The following is a 20,268-nucleotide window of genomic DNA, read 5'->3' as shown; positions in this document are numbered from 1 at the left end:
AAAGAATGAAATTACAACGTTTCTCCTATACTTTGCCATGGTAAATGCGGATGGTATGCTGATGCCACCAGTGTGCTGTACGTGTTTTTAACAGACCCATAGACTTGTATTGGCCCTAGACATTCGTGGTTCTGGAAAAAACGAACATGTCTCTGTGTGGTTCACACTAACACACGGTCCATGTAAAAACACAAACATATACACAGGAGCATCTATAATATAACGCTGGATCCATCCTTCTGTCCAAAGCCTCTATAGACAGCACCTGTTAAGTGTGGCTGGATCAGAAGAACGCATCCAGTGTTCAGAGGTGACAGGGAGGAGGACAAGGATGGAGGAGTGTGGCATCAGAGATTATGCGTAGGCAATGACCGCATACAGCGATCTCCGGCGGAGAAGAAGGAGGAGTGTGGTGCCAGAGTCAGCACCTGCGTATAGCACGATTTCCAGCGCCATTTTATTGAAGACAAATTTACACACAGTGTCTTCAACAAAATGGGGCCGGATAGCGAGGTATGCACACGCGCTGACTCTGGTCGATATTTTATTGCAATAGCGCATATAATGCACTTCAGAGGAGCAGGGGGAAGTTGAGTAGGAGTGTTTTCTTTGTTTGTTTGCTTTTCTATGTAGGTTATACACTCACCGGCCACTTTATTAGGTACACCTGTCCAACTTCTTGTTAACACTTAATTTCTAATCAGCCAATCACATGGCGGCAACTCAGTGCATTTAGGCATGTAGACATGGTCAAGACAATCTCCTGCAGTTCAAACCGAGCATCAGTATGGGGAAGAAAGGTGATTTGAGTGCCTTTGAACGTGGCATGGTTGTTGGTGCCAGAAGGGCTGGTCTGAGTATTTCAGAAACTGCTGATCTACTGGGATTTTCACACACAACCATCTCTAGGGTTTACAGAGAATGGTCCGAAAAAGAAAAAAAATCCAGTGAGCGGCAGTTCTGTGGGCGGAAATGCCTTGTTGATGCCAGAGGTCAGAGGAGAATGGGCAGACTGGTTCGAGCTGATAGAAAGGCAACAGTGACTCAAATCGCCACCCGTTACAACCAAGGTAGGCCTAAGAGCATCTCTGAACGCACAGTGCGTCGAACTTTGAGGCAGATGGGCTACAGCAGCAGAAGACCACACCGGGTACCACTCCTTTCAGCTAAGAACAGGAAACTGAGGCTACAATTTGTACAAGCTCATCGAAATTGGACAGTAGAAGATTGGAAAAACGTTGCTTGGTCTGATGAGTCTCGATTTCTGCTGCGACATTCGGATGGTAGGGTCAGAATTTGGCGTAAACAACATGAAAGCATGGATCCATCCTGCCTTGTATGGAGCATCTTTGGGATGTGCAGCCGACAAATCTGCGGCAACTGTGTGATGCCATCATGTCAATATGGACCAAAATCTCTGAGGAATGCTTCCAGCACCTTGTTGAATCTATGCCACGAAGAATTGAGGCAGTTCTGAAGGCAAAAGGGGGTCCAACCCGTTACTAGCATGGTGTACCTAATAAAGTGGCCGGTGAGTGTATGTATCTATGTATGGATGGAACAACAGCAGTGCAGGCAGGATGGGGAGCATATAATAGGATGGGGGAGCAGATTCCAAGATGAGGGACCAGGATGGTGGAGCACTCAGTTTCAGTCAGAAAAATAACGCTATTAAGCTGCAAATTAACCACAGATTAATAAGGTTATTTCAGATGACAGGATCCTTTTACTTTTGTAGTACAATACATCAATATAATGATGCCAGAGTCAGCACATGCGCATACTGCGCAATCCTTCGCCATTTCATTGAAGACTTGAATTAGCAGACAGTGTCTTAAAAAAATGGTGCCGGAAATGTGCCAATAAAAATGCTCGCCACCCGGGTGTAGAATGGGTTCAATAGCTAGTAGGTTATAATGGGTATGTTTCGCATCCATGAAAAAAATGGATGCCACACGTACTGGAAACATGGACATGTGAAGGGGGCACACTGAGTTTTTGGTGATTTTTTGCATGTTGTATATTTTCGCTACAGCGAAAACTCTGCGTCTTACAGTTCCAGCAAAGTGGATGGGATTAATAGAAATCTCAGGCCCACTGTGCTTATTTTTTACTCAGCATAAAGTCATCTTCGGTGCGTGTTTCAAATCCACAACATGTCATTTTATCTTATGGCGGCGCTGAGTTTTATTTGCATATTTTCCTCATAGACTTGCATTAGATGAGGATAATCCTCAGATGTCATACCAGTAAGGGCTCATACTCATTTGCGAGAAAAATGGACCAGTGCAATCCGATGAAAAATCGGATTGCACTCTGACCAATGTTATTCAATGAGTTACATCTCATCTGCGATTTTTTTCTCAGCAGAAATCGGACTGAATAAAAAATCACAGCATGCTGCGTATCTCAGACGAGACTCGCCAATGCAAGTCAAAGGATGCGAGAAAAAACGCACAACACTCGCACCGTGCTAGTGTTGTCCGTTTTTTACACACCGGTGTCCTTTGAAAAGCCAGAAATTCATGTGCGGTGTACAGTAAAATCACATTGACAGGTTAGAATAGAATGGATAGAATAGAAATATACACATAGAATACATATACACTGTGTGAAGAATTATTAGGCAAGTTGTATTTTAGAGGATTATTTGTATTATTGATCAACAACTATGTTCTCAATCAACCCAAAAGACTCAGAAATATCAAAGCTTAATATTTTTGGAAGTTGGAGTGGGTTTTTTTTTTTTAGATTTGGCTATATTAGGAGGATATCTGTTTGTGCAGGTAACTATTACTGTGCAGAATTATTAGACAGCTTAATAAAAACCAAATATATTCCCATCTCACTTGTTTATTTTCACCAGGTAAACCAATAAAACTACACAAAATTTAGAAATAAACACTTCTGACATGCAAAAACAAAACCCCATAAAATTAGTGATCAATATAGCCACCTTTCTTTATGATGACACTCAACAGCCTTCCATCCATAGATTCTGTCAGCTGCTTGATCTGTTTACGACCAACATTGCGTGCAGCAGCCACCACAGCCTCCCAGACACTGTTCCGAGAGGTGTACTGTTTTCCCTCCCTGTAGATCTCACATTTTATGAGGGACCACAGGTTCTCTATGGCGTTCAGATCAGGTGAACAAGGGGCCGTGTCATTATGTTTTCTTCTTTGAGACCTTTACTGGCCAGCCACACTGTGGAGTAGTTGGAGGCATGTGATGGAGCATTGTCCTGCATGAAAATCATGTTTTTCTTGAACGATACCGACTTCTTCCTGTACCACTGCTTGAAGAAGTTGTCTTCCAGAAACTGGCAGTAGGTCTGGGGGTTGAGCTTCATCCTCAACCCGAAAAGGTCACACAAGTTCATCTTTGATGATACCAGCCCATACCAGTCCCCGACCTCTACCTTGCTGGCGTCTGAGTCGGAGTGGAGCTCTCTGCCCTTTACTGATCCAGCCTCTGGCCCATCAAGAGTCACTCTCATTTCATCAGTCAATAAAACCTTTGAAAAGTCAGTCTTAAGATATTTCTTGGCCCAGTCTTGACGTTTTATCTTATGTTTCTTGTTCAAAGGTGGTTGTTTTTCAGCCTTCCTTACCTTGGTCATGTCCCTGAGTATCGCACACCTTGTACTTTTAGTTACTCCAGTAACATTCCAGCTCTGAAATATGGCAAAACTGGTGGCAAATGGCATCTTGGCAGCTTCATGCTTGATTTTTCTCAATTCATGGGCAGTTATTTTGAGTCTTTTTTGCTCAACACGCTTCTAGCGCCCCTGTTGGCTATTTGCCATGAAACGCTTGATTGTTCGGTGATCACGCTTCAAAAGTTTGGCAATTTCAAGACTGCTGCATCCCTCTGCAAGACATCTCACAATTTTCAACTTTTCAGAGCCCATCAAATCTCTCTTCTGACCCATTTTGCCAAAGGAAAGGAAGTTGACTAATAATTAAGTACACCTTATATAGGGTTTTGATGTCATTAGACAACACCACTCCTCATTACAGAGATGCACATCACCTGATTTACTTAATTGGTAGTTGGCTCTCAAGCCTGAACAGCTTGGAGTAGGACAACATGTATAAAAAGTATCATGTGATCAAAATACAACTTGCCTAATAATTCTGCATACAGTGTATATATACATGTCAGTAACACACACATATATACCGTATGTATTTATATTGAACTGAAAGATAGAAAAAAAAACGATAATTCATCTGCCGGCTTCTGTAAATTCACTGCAGGAGCCGACAGGATAGAAGAGATGGATTACATACAGTAAATACAAATAGAATATTTGTAATAAAATTTGTAATTTTGTAAATTTGTAATTTGTAATAAAATTTGAAAAATTTGCAATTTGTAATAAAAGTCAATGGCCACTCTCAGCTGAATGTGCCTTCCCTCGTCAGATCGTAGATGCTAAGCAGCTTGAGGGTGGGAAAGTACCAGCATGGGAGACTGGCTGGGAATCCCTGGTACCGTTGACATGTTATTTTTTTTAATTTTCCTGCTCTGAGCAGGGGGTTGGACCAGATGACCCAGGAGGTCCCTTCCAACTCTATCATTCTATGAGAATAGATAGATATATAGATGTCAGTGATAAATACAATTAGAACAGTGTGTGCAAATTACTGGGCATGTATTTCATTAATAAATGATTATGTATTGGAAAAAAATGGCGTGGGCTTCCACGCAATTTTCAAAACCAGCAGAGGGAAAGCCAGCGACTTGGGGCAGATGTTTATAGCCAGGGAAGGGGGTAATACCCATGGAGCTTCCCAGGCTATTAATATCAACTCACAGCTGTATACTTAGCCTTTACTGGCTATTAAAATGGGGGACCCCCCAAAAAATGACGTGGGGTTCCCCCATAATTAATAACCAGGAAAGATTATGCAGACAGCTGCGGGCTGATATTAATAGCCTAGGAAGGGGCCATGGATATTGCCCCCCGGCTAAAAACATCAGCATTCAGCTGCCTTAGAAAAGGTGCATCTCTAAGATGCGCCAATTCCGACACTTAGCCTCGCTCTTCCCACTTGCCCTGTAGTGGTGGCAAGTGGGGTAATAGCTGCGGGGTTAATGTCACCTTTCTATTGTAAGGTGACATCAAGACCGGCTTAGTAATGGAGAGGTGTCAATAAGACACCTATCCATTACTAATCCTATAGTTGTCATAGGTTAAATAAAAACACAGCCAGAGTAAAGTCTTTTAATGAAAAAAAACACTAAACACAGTTTGCCATCTTTATTATCCAGCTACTTCATGTGACGTTCTCGATCTCCTGTAATAAAAGTAAAATAAATAAACCAACAATATACCCATACCTGTCCGTAGTTGTGTCCCACGCTGTAATCCATATTTGAAGAATATACAGTTTTCAACCAGGACGGTGCCAAGATGCGACCGTCCCGGCTGAAAACCACTGGTGAATGAGGAAATGCTGCCAGCGCACCTTCAGTGACTAGCGGTGCCATCACTGAAGCTGCGCTCCCTCACAGCCTGATCTGCGCTGAAATCTGGAGTGTTCCATTGCTCAAAGCTGCCTGTGGCTCATTATTAGCTTACCCCTGATGAACCCCTTTTGGACCTACAACAGGGGGAAAATGCGTTGGAATGGGGCACCAGCCTCCTGAGATAAGTGTAACCTTATTATAGGCTTAGCTGATTCATACACCTATATATGTTGCATACTGTTGTGGCCATTATATGCTTAGACAGGTCTGGGTATTTCCCTTCCATACCTAATGTGTCTTTTTGATATATTGGGCATGTTTATCTTTTTTCATGTGCTTTTTCTCTGCATTTATTGAAATTTATGATACTGCACATGTTGTCACATTATGCCATTGGGACCATTCAAATGCATTGACAGGATGGGCTATTTAGCCCTTTTGTAACAAGTGTAGACCTGTTGTATTGGGCATGTCCTTTCACTAAATTGTGCTCTATGAATTGTTAAGAGCGCTATTGACTACATAACGCATGTTTGATACAGGACTAATTTTTCTGTTAGTAAGCTCTGTGTTTCTATTGAAAGCCTAATTTAACTTAACATAAAGGCATTTGTATTTTGCGGCTTTTATCTGTGATCCGTGTCATATAATATCCTTTTCTCAAACCATTACGAGATATTTGAGATACAGAGCATGCACACATTCTTATATCCCTTTAATATGGAGCCATAGTATTATCTGGCTCAATACCGGATATAGATGGAGTACTAACGGATCAGTTACAATATTTGCACTAATAGCACTTATATTTGATAGGTGTTGGTGGTGACTTTTGATTAGGAATTCTGTATAGGGTCATTAAGGGTCAGTCGACGTGGAGCGGGGGCGCCATATCGCTTCCCAGGGTGCCAACCTCCGGTGCAAGGAAGGGACATACATATACAGGGTAAGGCACTATCTATCCTCCCTAGTCTATTCCTTTGTACTTGTGAAGCAATTGGTGGAAATAATTAGCCATAATCTTCCATTTTTTGAACTGTGACGTTATTGACAATGACAGACTCTGACCCTTTATTCTATATACAGTGGGGCAAAAAAGTATTTAGTCAGTCAGCAATAGTGCAAGTTCCACCACTTAAAAAGATGAGAGGCGTCTGTAATTTACATCATAGGTAGACCTCAACTATGGGAGACAAACTGAGAAAAAAAAATCCAGAAAATCACATTGTCTGTTTTTTTAACATTTTATTTGCATATTATGGTGGAAAATAAGTATTTGGTCAGAAACAAACAATCAAGATTTCTGGCTCTCACAGACCTGTAACTTCTTCTTTAAGAGTCTCCTCTTTTCTCCACTCATTACCTGTAGTAATGGCACCTGTTTAAACTTGTTATCAGTATAAAAAGACACCTGTGCACACCCTCAAACAGTCTGACTCCAAACTCCACTATGGTGAAGACCAAAGAGCTGTCAAAGGACACCAGAAACAAAATTGTAGCCCTGCACCAGGCTGGGAAGACTGAATCTGCAATAGCCAACCAGCTTGGAGTGAAGAAATCAACAGTGGGAGCAATAATTAGAAAATGGAAGACATTCAAGACCACTGATAATCTCCCTCGATCTGGGGCTCCACGCAAAATCCCACCCCGTGGGGTCAGAATGATCACAAGAACGGTGAGCAAAAATCCCAGAACCACGTGGGGGGACCTAGTGAATGAACTGCAGAGAGCTGGGACCAATGTAACAAGGCCTACCATAAGTAACACACTACGCCACCATGGACTCAGATCCTGCAGTGCCAGACGTGTCCCACTGCTTAAGCCAGTACATGTCCGGGCCCGTCTGAAGTTTGCTAGAGAGCATTTGGATGATCCAGAGGAGTTTTGGGAGAATGTCCTATGGTCTGATGAAACCAAACTGGAACTGTTTAGTAGAAACACAACTTGTCGTGTTTGGAGGAAAAAGAATACTGAGTTGCATCCATCAAACACCATACCTACTGTAAAGCATGGTGGTGGAAACATCATGCTTTGGGGCTGTTTCTCTGCAAAGGGGCCAGGACGACTGATCCGGGTACATGAAAGAATGAATGGGGCCATGTATCGTGAGATTTTGAGTGCAAACCTCCTTCCATCAGCAAGGGCATTGAAGATGAAACGTGGCTGGGTCTTTCAACATGACAATGATCCAAAGCACACCGCCAGGGCAATGAAGGAGTGGCTTCGTAAGAAGCATTTCAAGGTCCTAGAGTGGCCTAGCCAGTCTCCAGATCTCAACCCTATAGAAAACCTTTGGAGGGAGTTGAAAGTCCGTGTTGCCAAGCGAAAAGCCAAAAACATCACTGCTCTAGAGGAGATCTGCATGGAGGAATGGGCCAACATACCAACAACAGTGTGTGGCAACCTTGTGAAGACTTACAGAAAACGTTTGACCTCTGTCATTGCCAACAAAGGATATATTACAAAGTATTGAGATTAAATTTTGTTTCTGACCAAATACTTATTTTCCACCATAATATGCAAATAAAATGATAAAAAAACAGACAATGTGATTTTCTGGATTTTTTTTTCTCAGTTTGTCTCCCATAGTTGAGGTCTACCTATGATGTAAATTACAGACGCCTCTCATCTTTTTAAGTGGTGGAACTTGCACTATTGCTGACTGACTAAATACTTTTTTGCCCCACTGTATATGTATATATATATATATATATATATATATATATATATATATATATATATATATACATATATACATACACATACAGTATATATATATATATATATATATATATATAAAGTGACAGCACAGTCAAAAATAGGGGGGTGCCAAGCCTCACAGGTACGTACCAGTCCTTATGAATAACATCAAACAGGTTAAGGCAGCACACCGTAATCAAATAGAAAAAAGTGTTCCTTTAATGGCCCATATGGCGATGTTTCAATCCAAGTGTGGCTCGTTCTCAAGCAATGCTTGAGAAAGATCCACACTTGGATCGAAACGCATCGCCATAAGGGCCTTTAAAGGAACACTTTTCTATTTGATTACGGTGTGCTGCCTCAATCTGTTTGATGATTATATATATATATATATATATATATATATATATATATATATATATACATATAGTATATATACACACACACACTGCTCAAGAAAATAAAGGGAACACTCAAATAACACATCCTAGATCTGAATTAATGAAATATTCTCATTGAATACTTTGTTCCATACAAAGTTTAATGTGCTGACAACAAAATCACATACAAATCATCAATGCAAATCAAAATTACAATGAACTAAAATTATGAATTTACCTGCGCTCTGGAATAAAGTGCATTAGACAAACATTAGCGGTACTTGGTTTCCTCACGGGACATTTGTCCCCATTTCGCCAATCACGTTGATCTACTTTAATGCCTGTTGCCTTCATTCCCTGTGTAGATCCCTCATGATGAATTGAAAAATGTTTAGATAACGGATGTTCGTCATATTTATTACGTATATTACAGAGGTGTTCGTTAATCCTACGGGGTACATTTAGTAGCCACCTTGGCACCAGGTAACACCAAAGGACCCTTTAAGCAAGTATTACAGGGTTTCTTTCCGTGCCAAAAATGTAAAATGTGTAAATCATTAAAATTAATCAAACAAAAATATGTGTTATAAAAAAACGGTACACAAATCCCCATTACGGACTTTATAACATGTACAACACAAAGGGTGATCTACGTTATAGAGTGTCCATGTGGGAAACAGTACGTGGGACGCACCAAACGCACCCTGTGTAAAAGGATTAACGAACACCTCTGTAATATACGTAATAAATATGATGAACATCCGTTATCTAAACATTTTTCAATTCATCATGAGGGATCTACACAGGGAATGAAGGCAACGGGCATTAAAGTAGTTCAACGTGATTGGCGAAATGGGGCCTTCATAAGACAAATGTCCCGTGAGGAAACCAAATATATTTTTGAGATGGACATATTGAAACCTAGGGGCTTGAACAATGAAGTGGAGCTGTTCGCATTCAATTAGTCTATGAGGGACGAATCGCAGGTATATAAAGTCACCCAACGCAGGGGGGGCCAACCCTGATGAAGGAATCCGCAGCTATTCCGAAACGCGTTGGTTTTCTGGCCCCCACAGCAATCCGTGGTTTCTCCAAGGGCACCACGTGACTGACGATCATGTGACCCGAACGTTATCAAAGGTCCTGCAGAGCAGTGCGCAAGGATCTACAAGTACAGGCCACGAGAGCGTCTGTCACCGGCCGGGACAGCGCTCGCATAAGCCACCTGGGAGCCGACAGGCGAACACAGCATCCAATTAGCTAAGTAACCTGCCTTATCACTACCGTCTGGCACTCACGGATAGCTTCTAGTTCACGCTAGCATTTGCATCACAGGTACTGAACTAATATTATACTACCTATTGAATCCCCTATACAAATGAACTTATTTGCTTGGTAAGCATCGGGGTTTTTTTTTGGGCAGCGTATCTAAAGAGTAACTGCTAAAGGACTCCTCGATCAAAGGATTGTACATTCATATTTTATTTTTACCTTTATTTTAATCGCCTAATCATCGTTACTATATTTTATACACAAGGAACAAGGGGCACATTAGTGAGTTAATCACAATTCGAAAAATCAGTGTTTGAGACAAACGTCTTTCTTTTTTCTCACACCACAGTCCATGCCCCTACATAATCCTTGACCTGACTTACATCAAGATAAAGCAACTTGAGCATTCTATACATCAAACAGGTAAACAAGTACCGCTAATGTTTGTCTAATGCACTTTATTCCAGAGCGCGGGTAAATTCATAATTTTAGTTCATTGGAATTGTTCATTCCCTTGTATGGTACGGGACATTACCTGCATCTGTTTCCACATATTCACACTAGCGCCGCTACCTCATTAACTCTTTTGCAAATCAAAATTAATAGCCCATGGAGGTCTGAATTTGGAATGGTACTCAAAATCAAAGTGGAAAATCAAATTACAGGCTGATCCAACTTCAGTGGAAATGCCTCAAGACAAGGTAATGATGCTCAGAAGTGTATGTGGCCACCAAGTGCCTGTATGACCTCCCTACAACGCCTGGGCATGCTCCTGGTGAGGCGGCGGATGTTCTCCAGAAGGATCTCCTCCCAGACCTGGACTAAAGAATCCGCCAACTCCTGGACAGTCTGTGGTGCAACGTGACGTTGGTGGATGGTGCGAGACTGCCCCAGATGTGTTCAATCAGATTCAGGTCTGGGGAACGGGTGGGCCAGTCCATAGCTTCAATGCCTTCATCTTGCAGGAATTGCTGACACTCCAGTCACATGAGGTTTGGCATTGTCCTGCATTAGGAGGAACCCAGGGCCAACTGCACCAGCATATGGTCTCACAAGGGGTCTGAGGATCTCATCTCAGTACCTAATCGCAGTCAGTCTACCTCTGGCGAGTACATTGAGAGCTGTGTAGCCCTCCAAAAAAATGCCACCCCACACCATTGCTGACCCACTGCCAAACCGGTCATGCTGAAGGATGTTGCAGGCAGCAGATCACTCTCCACAGTGTCTCCAGACTCTGTCACATCTGTCACATGTGCTCAGTGTGAACCTGCTTTCATCTGTGAAGAGCACAGGGTGCCAGTGGTGAATTTGCCAATACTGGTGTTCTGTGGCAAATGCCAAGCGTCTTGCAAATTGTTGGGCTGTGAGCACAACCCCCATCTGTGGATGTCGGGCACTTAGACCATCCTCATGGAGTCGGTTTCTAACCGTTTGTGTAGACACATGCACATTTTTGGCCTGCTGGAGGTCATTTTGCAGGACTCTGGTAGTGCTCCTCCTGTTCCTCCTTGCACAAAGGCTGAGGTAGCGGTCCTGCTGCTGGGTTGTTGCCCTCCTACGGCCCCCTCCACATCTCCTGGTGTACTGGCCTGTCTCCTGGTAGCACCTCCAGCCTCTGGACACTAAGCTGACAGACACACCAAACCTTCTTGCCACAGCTCGCAGTGATGTGCCATCCTGGATGAGCTGCACTACCTGAGCCACTTGTGTGGGTTGTAGAGTCTGTCTCATGCTACCATGAGTGTGAAAGCACAACCAACATTCAAAAGTGACCAAAACATCAGCCAGAAAGCATTGGTACTGAGATGTGGTCTGTGGTCCCCACCTGCAGAACCACTCCTTTATCGAGTGTGACTTGATAATTGCCAATAATTTCCATCTGTTGTCTATTCCATTTGCACAACAGCATGTGAAATTGATTGTCAAACAGTGTTGCTTCCTAAGTGGACAGTTTGATTTCACAGAAGTTTGATTTACTTGGAATTATATTCTGTTGTTTAAGTGTTCCCTTTATTTTTTTAGCAGTGTATATACATGAAAAGAACTTTTGGTTTTTGATATACTTTTCCATATTCATCAATAAAGGTTATTTTTTAAGGGTTCTTTTTTTTCTATGTTTTTTTGCTTGATAAAGACCCTGTGAGATTTAATTTGTTTTTCAATAAGTATACAGCTGTGAGCTAATATTAATAGCCTGAGAAGCTCCATGGGTAGTACCCCCTTCCCAGGCTATAAACATCTGCCCCCAGTCGCTGGCTTTCCCTCTGCTGGTTTTGAAAATTGCGCGGGAGCCCACGCCATTTTTTTCCGTAAAATAATTGTTTATTAATTAAATACATGTCCAGTAATTTGCACACACACTGTACTAATTGTATTTGTCACTGATATCTATCTATATATCTATCTATTCTATTTGTATTTATGTATGTAATCGATCTCTTCTATCCTGTCGACTCCTGCAGTGAATTTACAGATGCCGGCAGATAAATTACCGGTTTTTCTTCTATCTGTCAGTTCAATATAAATACATATATATGTGTGTGTCACCGACATACAGTGGGGCAAAAAAGTATTTAGTCAGTCAGCAATAGTGCAAGTTCCACCACTTAAAAAGATGAGAGGCGTCTGTAATTTACATCATAGGTAGACCTCAACTATGGGAGACAAACTGAGAAAAAAAAATCCAGAAAATCACATTGTCTGTTTTTTTAACATTTTATTTGCATATTATGGTGGAAAATAAGTATTTGGTCAGAAACAAAATTTCATCTCAATACTTTGTAATATATCCTTTGTTGGCAATGACAGAGGTCAAACGTTTTCTGTAAGTCTTCACAAGGTTGCCACACACTGTTGTTGGTATGTTGGCCCATTCCTCCATGCAGATCTCCTCTAGAGCAGTGATGTTTTTGGCTTTTCGCTTGGCAACACGGACTTTCAACTCCCTCCAAAGGTTTTCTATAGGGTTGAGATCTGGAGACTGGCTAGGCCACTCTAGGACCTTGAAATGCTTCTTACGAAGCCACTCCTTCATTGCCCTGGCGGTGTGCTTTGGATCATTGTCATGTTGAAAGACCCAGCCACGTTTCATCTTCAATGCCCTTGCTGATGGAAGGAGGTTTGCACTCAAAATCTCACGATACATGGCCCCATTCATTCTTTCATGTACCCGGATCAGTCGTCCTGGCCCCTTTGCAGAGAAACAGCCCCAAAGCATGATGTTTCCACCACCATGCTTTACAGTAGGTATGGTGTTTGATGGATGCAACTCAGTATTCTTTTTCCTCCAAACACGACAAGTTGTGTTTCTACTAAACAGTTCCAGTTTGGTTTCATCAGACCATAGGACATTCTCCCAAAACTCCTCTGGATCATCCAAATGCTCTCTAGCAAACTTCAGACGGGCCCGGACATGTACTGGCTTAAGCAGTGGGACACGTCTGGCACTGCAGGATCTGAGTCCATGGTGGCGTAGTGTGTTACTTATGGTAGGCCTTGTTACATTGGTCCCAGCTCTCTGCAGTTCATTCACTAGGTCCCCCCACGTGGTTCTGGGATTTTTGCTCACCGTTCTTGTGATCATTCTGACCCCACGGGGTGGGATTTTGCGTGGAGCCCCAGATCGAGGGAGATTATCAGTGGTCTTGAATGTCTTCCATTTTCTAATTATTGCTCCCACTGTTGATTTCTTCACTCCAAGCTGGTTGGCTATTGCAGATTCAGTCTTCCCAGCCTGGTGCAGGGCTACAATTTTGTTTCTGGTGTCCTTTGACAGCTCTTTGGTCTTCACCATAGTGGAGTTTGGAGTCAGACTGTTTGAGGGTGTGCACAGGTGTCTTTTTATACTGATAACAAGTTTAAACAGGTGCCATTACTACAGGTAATGAGTGGAGAAAAGAGGAGACTCTTAAAGAAGAAGTTACAGGTCTGTGAGAGCCAGAAATCTTGATTGTTTGTTTCTGACCAAATACTTATTTTCCACCATAATATGCAAATAAAATGTTAAAAAAACAGACAATGTGATTTTCTGGATTTTTTTTTCTCAGTTTGTCTCCCATAGTTGAGGTCTACCTATGATGTAAATTACAGACGCCTCTCATCTTTTTAAGTGGTGGAACTTGCACTATTGCTGACTGACTAAATACTTTTTTGCCCCACTGTATGTATGTATATATATATATATATATATATATACACAGTATATATATATATATATATATATATATATATATATATATATATATATATATATACACGTGTGTGTATTCTATGTGTATATACTGTATCTATTCTATCTACAGTATTCTATTCTGACCTGTCAGTGTGATTTTACTGTACGCACACAGTGAATTGCCGGCTTTTCTTCTATCTATCCATCTATCTATCTATCTATCTATCTATCTATCTATCTATCTATCTATCTGTTTTGACAAATATTTCCTTTGAAAACGATGTGTAAATGACAGAGAACTGCTGTATATAAAAGCTCATGTTAAAAGCGCATTGCAATCGGATAGCATCCGCACTGCACTCGGATGTAAATTGGATGCTAAGTGTGAAAATTGTACTCGCATGGCACTCGTCTGTTTTTTCTTTCCAGACTACGGACCGTTTTTTTCTCACATATGGGTATGAGCCCTAAAAGACAAAAATGCAGAGTCAAAAACGCAAAAAAAAAATGTTCCTGTTCCATTAAAATAATAGAATAAAAATTTAATAAAAATATTAGAAATCCAATAAAATATTACGGTAATTCTCTATTATGCAACAAATGATACTGCACATATATTACATTACAACAAAAATTCTATACATTTTAGGTAACCACACAACTATACTAACCCGAATAATTATATTTATACTAAATATTATTGCTATGCATCCCTTTAAACAGTGACAAAAAATTCCACATGTCTCTTACACTTATATCAGCCAAAAATATACCGTAGTTATGGTCATTTAAAATGCTAAAATTAGGCCACAACATAAAGATTAGGTCATTATGGTGTTAACTTATCTGTGACCACCAATGGTCAGACTTTGGAGGTTTCACTAACCAACAGATTTTTTTTTCACTAACCGCCAAGCGTTGAAACATCTAAAGTAACAAGGACCACTAAGTTCCAGAAAATGTAATACTGAACCTAAGGAGCTCTCTGAACATTAAAAAAAGTTATTGGCCACACCTTCTGTAAAATGAAAAAGAAAATGGCGGTCAGCTGATCTCCAATAATGAACTGTAACAGTTGGAGCCGGCTCTAGTATTAGATAGCATGATGGGTCCAAGACCACCGGGGAAGTAACTGCTCTGGCTCATAGAAAGAGGCCCCAAACCATGGACCACTTGTAAAATGTTAGTGTGCCCTAATAACCTTGTAATATTTAGCAATAGCAATTACATTATTTATGATATTTAAGGCACTGTACTTTGGATTTATAGACATTTTCTCCGATTATATTTAGTTGTTATGTTGGCTTGGGGAAGTTAAAAATAACAAGATTATAAAATTAGTTACCCCTACCCCGACCATTGATGCCTCTCCACCATTGCCCTTGGTTTTTGCCAGGTTGCAAATGTGACTACAGCGAACATGACTGCTGCAACCAATCACTGGGCTCAGTACTTATGTTGATACAGATGGCATGAGACCTCTAAGCGCACTGATTCTAGTATTCACACTTACTCTTCTTTTGATACTCTATTTAGTTCAAACAAATTCCACCGCCAACTCTCAGGGAAATTACTTCTTGGTGCACTTTCATCTTCAAAATCTTCCTCAGTGTTATCAGCTGCAGTTAAAAAAAAACGAATGAGTCCCTTGGATTTTTCAATGCAATACACTTTCTATTTTATGGAATAAAAATTTTTTAAAAAGTCCACCTTCTAAAAAAATCCCTCAAATATTGATTCTTTAATTAAAATATGCTATATGCATTATATTAAAACAAAATATCTACACATATTAGGTGTCCACATAACAATACTGACCTGAGAAATGAATTCAACATGTCATTTGTAGGGATGGGTGGCTTTGGCCAAACTTTATAAAAAAAAGTTCGGTTTGGGTACCAAAACGATGCCTGAACTTGATCCAGAAACTCAGGGCCCCTGTGTGACAGATTGGTAAACACTGGCTCTGACTTACTGAAGTCACCGCTGGTCAATGTTGCTGGGTATCATGGACCACTACAGGTTCCCACACTGTCACACAGAGTGTGAGCCAGGGGCTGTGACCGGCAGTTGAAAGGTTACTGCCGGTAAGGCCCCTGCTGATGTCTACAACTGTCATCAGCGTCGAATGCTCTCGCTGATAGCAAAGAGAGCAGGTGAGTCTGATGACAGTATTCATCAGCTGGGGCCTGTGTATAGTAAGAAATATGTTAGTGAGATATATAATTAGTGCAGTGCATGTGTAGCATACTGCACATATATTTAGCTAATAAATAAAAAAAGAAAAGAAAAAATGGCGTGGGGTCCTTCTTATTTTTCATACCCAGCTGTAGAAAAGCAGACAGCTGTGGGCTTTTGTAATTATTCTGGGAAGAGGCCAATATTCTCACTGTTTTTAATAACCAGCAAAGGCTAAGCAAACAGCTGTGGGCTGATATTAATAGGCTGGGAAGGGGCCATGACTAATAACACCAGACCTCAGTAGCCCAAGAAATGGCACATCCATTAGATATGCCAATTTTGGCACCTAGCCTCGGCTCTTCCAGCATGCCCTGGTGCATTGGCAAGTGGGGTAATGGTTTTGAGGTTGATGTCAGTTGTGTAATGTCCGTTGACATCAAGACCAGGGGTTAGTAATGGACATACATAAGACACCCCCATTACTAACCCCAGGAGTCAAAAACAACCAACCAAGACAAAGCAAACAGCTGACGGCTGCAATCTGTAGCTGCTTGCTTTGCCTGTGCTTGTTATCAAAAATAGACAGGACCCCATGTTTTTTTAAATGTATTTATTTTAACACACTTCCAACACTTGGCATGGCTGTGATTAGGTCAGAAGTGTCCACACCAGAAAAGCTTGTTGATTGGATGTGCTGCAGTCTTTCAACAAGCTTTATTCTGGCTGCCAAACCCGAAGAGCAACTCGAACTTCCGGGAGAAGTCCATGTTCGGAGTCTGTGCATGGACACTAGGTGTTCGGTACAGACCCTGAGCTTTACTGTGTTCGGGTTCACCCATCACTAGTCATTTGGTTTTAAAAAAAAAAAAAAAGGCAACAATGCCAGAATTTTTATTTTATATTTGTATACATTGTATTAGTGTGACATTGATTATACATACTAAATGTTTAAAAGATTTGCATAAATGTTTGATTTTCTAGAGGATCCAGTATATGTGAATCTTAGGCCATGTTCACACGCTGCGGTTTTTACCGCGGAACCGCCGCGATTTTGATGCTGCGGGTCCGCAGCAGTTTCCATAGCGTTTACATTAACATGTAAACCCTATGGAAACCGCAAACCGCAGTGCACATGCTGCGGGAAAAACCGCGCAGAAACGCAGCGGTTTACAACCCACAGCATGTCACTTCTTTGTGCAGAATCGCTGCGATTCTGCACCCATAGAAATGCATTGAACCGCTTACTTCCCGCATGGGGCTGTGCCCACGTTGCGGGAAGTAAGCGGATAATGTGCGGGTGGTACCCGGGGTGGAGGAGAGGAGACTCTCCTCCAGGCCCTGGGAACCATAAAATAGTGTAAAAAAAAGAATTAAAATAAAAAATGAAGCTATACTCACCTCTCAGCGCTGCCCGCGGCCGTCCGGTCTCAGTTGCTGTGCCGAACAGGACCTGTGGTGACGTCGCGGTCACATGACCGTGATGACGCCGCGGTCACATGACCGTGACGTCACGAAGGTCCTTGTCGGCACAGCCGCTTGCAGCGCCGGGGAGATCGCGACGTCAGAGGGTGAGTATAGCCAATTTTTATTATTTTTTACATTACTATTGATGCTGCATATTGCTGTATATGCAGCATCAATAGTACAGCAGTAATCCCGCAGCGGAAACCGCGGAACAAACCGCGATAAATCTGAAGGTACAAATATGCAGTCACTCTATCCCTGGTTGCAATACCGGAAGAGAGCGGTCATGTCCGAACCCAATCATGAGGAAAGGGATCTGTGAGTACCCTTGAGATGGAAGTAGTAGTGAACATATGTGATCACCACTCCCTTCATTACCTATAGAAATGCTGAAGATAGTCATGTGCAGGTATCATGCAGTACAGCTAGAATACAGAACAACATAAAGAAACAAAATACTTACCCCTGTCCCATCCAAAGTCGGCAATTAATCGTGTTCTTAGTTCCTCTGCATGCAAGCAGCACTCCAAGAACATGGCTGCACATTCCTCCCCCAGCTGAACCTGCTTTCTTCTCTTAACGCAAGAAAGCCCCATAGGACTCTCATGCAACCCAGCCAAACAACATGGTTTCAGATGTACAGGACTTGCACTTGCTGTAGAACAATAAAGTAATATTGGATATTTGAAAATGTTTTCCGTGGGTACCGAACAAATTGTCACATAACATATCATCATATTCCCTTGTGTAACTTGAAACCGATGGACCTAAAGGAAAAATCTCCAACATATCCCCTAACAATAGTATAGTATGGGTCTTCTCATATGGGGCAATTGGACTGTTTGGGCACAGGGCCCTATAGAATTTTGGCGACGGCAACTCCTGCACCCTCCATAGTTACGCTCCTGATCATATTAGTTTCAATTTATAGCTTAATATGCAGGCTTAAAACAAAAACAAAAACCTGTTAATACATTTCTAAAACAATAAACCCTGTATTTAAGGTAGGTCAAGCAATCACCTTTTTTATGCTTTGCTTCTATCAATTCTATGGAACGACGGCTACGTCCAGTGTGGCCTGAAGGACAGGTAAAATCTGGAAAACATCTCATTATTGGCATTGCATATACTGTAGGTAGCTCTTCTTCAACTCAACAGAAAAATATTAACCCATTTTTGTTCCCATTCATTTAGATCTTAAGGACAAAACTTTAGGTTTTTTTCATGGTTGCATTTCAAGTCGTACTGTTTTCTTTATGGTCCATCAATATAATAATAATCTTTATTTATATAGCGCCAACGTATTCCGCAGCGCTTTACAGTTAAACAGTTTCAAACACAAAAGTCATAAATAAGTAACAGCGTTAACAATACTATAATGAAGAAAGCAAAATAAAACAACCCTGCTCATGAGAGCTTACAATCAATATTACTATACGAGGTCATGTTCTTTTGTGAAACAACTTATATTTTTTAATTTAATGCTTTATCTCTGTACCCTTTTCAAATAGAATATGTTTATGAGATCTCTACCTACACTACTGCACAAGCTAAATATTTTTCAATAAATTGTACTCATCATTAAAAAAAAATCACAATTTCTAAGTTATAGATGAACGTATATAAGAGAGTATAAAGTTCTATTTTGAGCTCATTATGTTTTTCTTTCTGTGGACGTGGAACACACCATTATGTTGCTCTAGGTTAAAGGAAATATGTTAGCAGCATGATAAAGGGGCAGAGGCCTTGATTTCAGCAATGTGTCACTTAGTTTACACTGGATGGAGCAGTTGTGATAGAATTAGTTTTCTTTGCTGCAAATCCAGCAGAGCTCAAATACTGAGTTTTTTTTAACCCCACTCACACCACTGATTGGCATCTTTTTTGCACACTTCTGTTAGTCAGTAGCGGTGGGTGTGTGGGCAGCTTGTCCTGTAGTTAAAATCTCCTCCTGATAGTATTAAAACAGTAATTACCCCTTAACCCCCAGAGCTTTTTTCGGTTTATCGTTTTCATTTTTCGCTCCCCTTCTTCCCAGAACCATAACTTTTATATTTTTCTGTCAATATGGCCATGTGGGGGCTTGTTTTTTGCGAGACGAGTTGTACTTTTGAATGACCCATTGGTTTTACCATGTCGTGTACTAGAAAACGGGAAAAAAATTCCAAGTGCGGTGAAATTGCAAAATAAGTGCAATCCCACACTGGTTTTTGGTTTGGCATTTTTGCTAGGTTCACTAAATGCTAAAACTGACCTTATATTTTGATTCTCCAGGTCATAACGAGTTCATAGACACCAAACATGTCTAGGTTATTATTTATCTAAGTGGTGAAAACAAATTCCAAACTTTGCTTAAAAAAAAAGAAATTGCGCAATTTTTCCGATACCCGTAGCGTCTCCATTTTTCGGGATCTCGGGTCAGATGAGGGCTTATTTTTTGCGTGCAGAGCTGAAATTTTTAATGATACAATTTTGGTGCAGATATCTTCTTTTGATCGCCCGTTATCGCATTTTAATGCAATGTCGCGGCGACCAAAAAAACGTAATTATGGAGTTTTGATTTTTTTTTTCTCTACGCCATTTAGAGATCAGGTTAATCCTTATTTCTTATTGATCGATCGG

The 20,268-nt window shown here is 41.1% G+C and overlaps 1 protein-coding gene across 2 annotated transcripts in view; it reads right to left on the bottom strand.

Annotated features, from left to right (window-relative positions):
- The window catches only part of LOC143788104 (venom factor-like), a 381,787-nt gene that overhangs the window by 145,122 nt on the left and 216,397 nt on the right, over positions 1 to 20,268 (bottom strand). The window contains exons 16-18 of one of the 2 annotated variants that reach the window (XM_077277495.1): positions 18,668 to 18,742; positions 18,110 to 18,301; positions 15,515 to 15,620 (exon numbers count right to left, since the gene is read on the bottom strand). In XM_077277495.1, the coding sequence (XP_077133610.1) occupies positions 15,515 to 15,620; positions 18,110 to 18,301; positions 18,668 to 18,742 (373 nt within the window). The remainder of the gene's footprint in view (positions 1 to 15,514; positions 15,621 to 18,109; positions 18,302 to 18,667; positions 18,743 to 20,268) is intronic. The other variant, XM_077277503.1, reaches the window with a different exon arrangement.

This window comes from Ranitomeya variabilis, chromosome 1 (assembly GCF_051348905.1).
Source record: "Ranitomeya variabilis isolate aRanVar5 chromosome 1, aRanVar5.hap1, whole genome shotgun sequence".
In the NCBI taxonomy this organism is placed as follows: domain Eukaryota; kingdom Metazoa; phylum Chordata; class Amphibia; order Anura; family Dendrobatidae; genus Ranitomeya; species Ranitomeya variabilis.
Note: the sequence above shows the minus strand (reverse complement) of the source record. Positions and strands in the feature narration are given on the sequence as shown.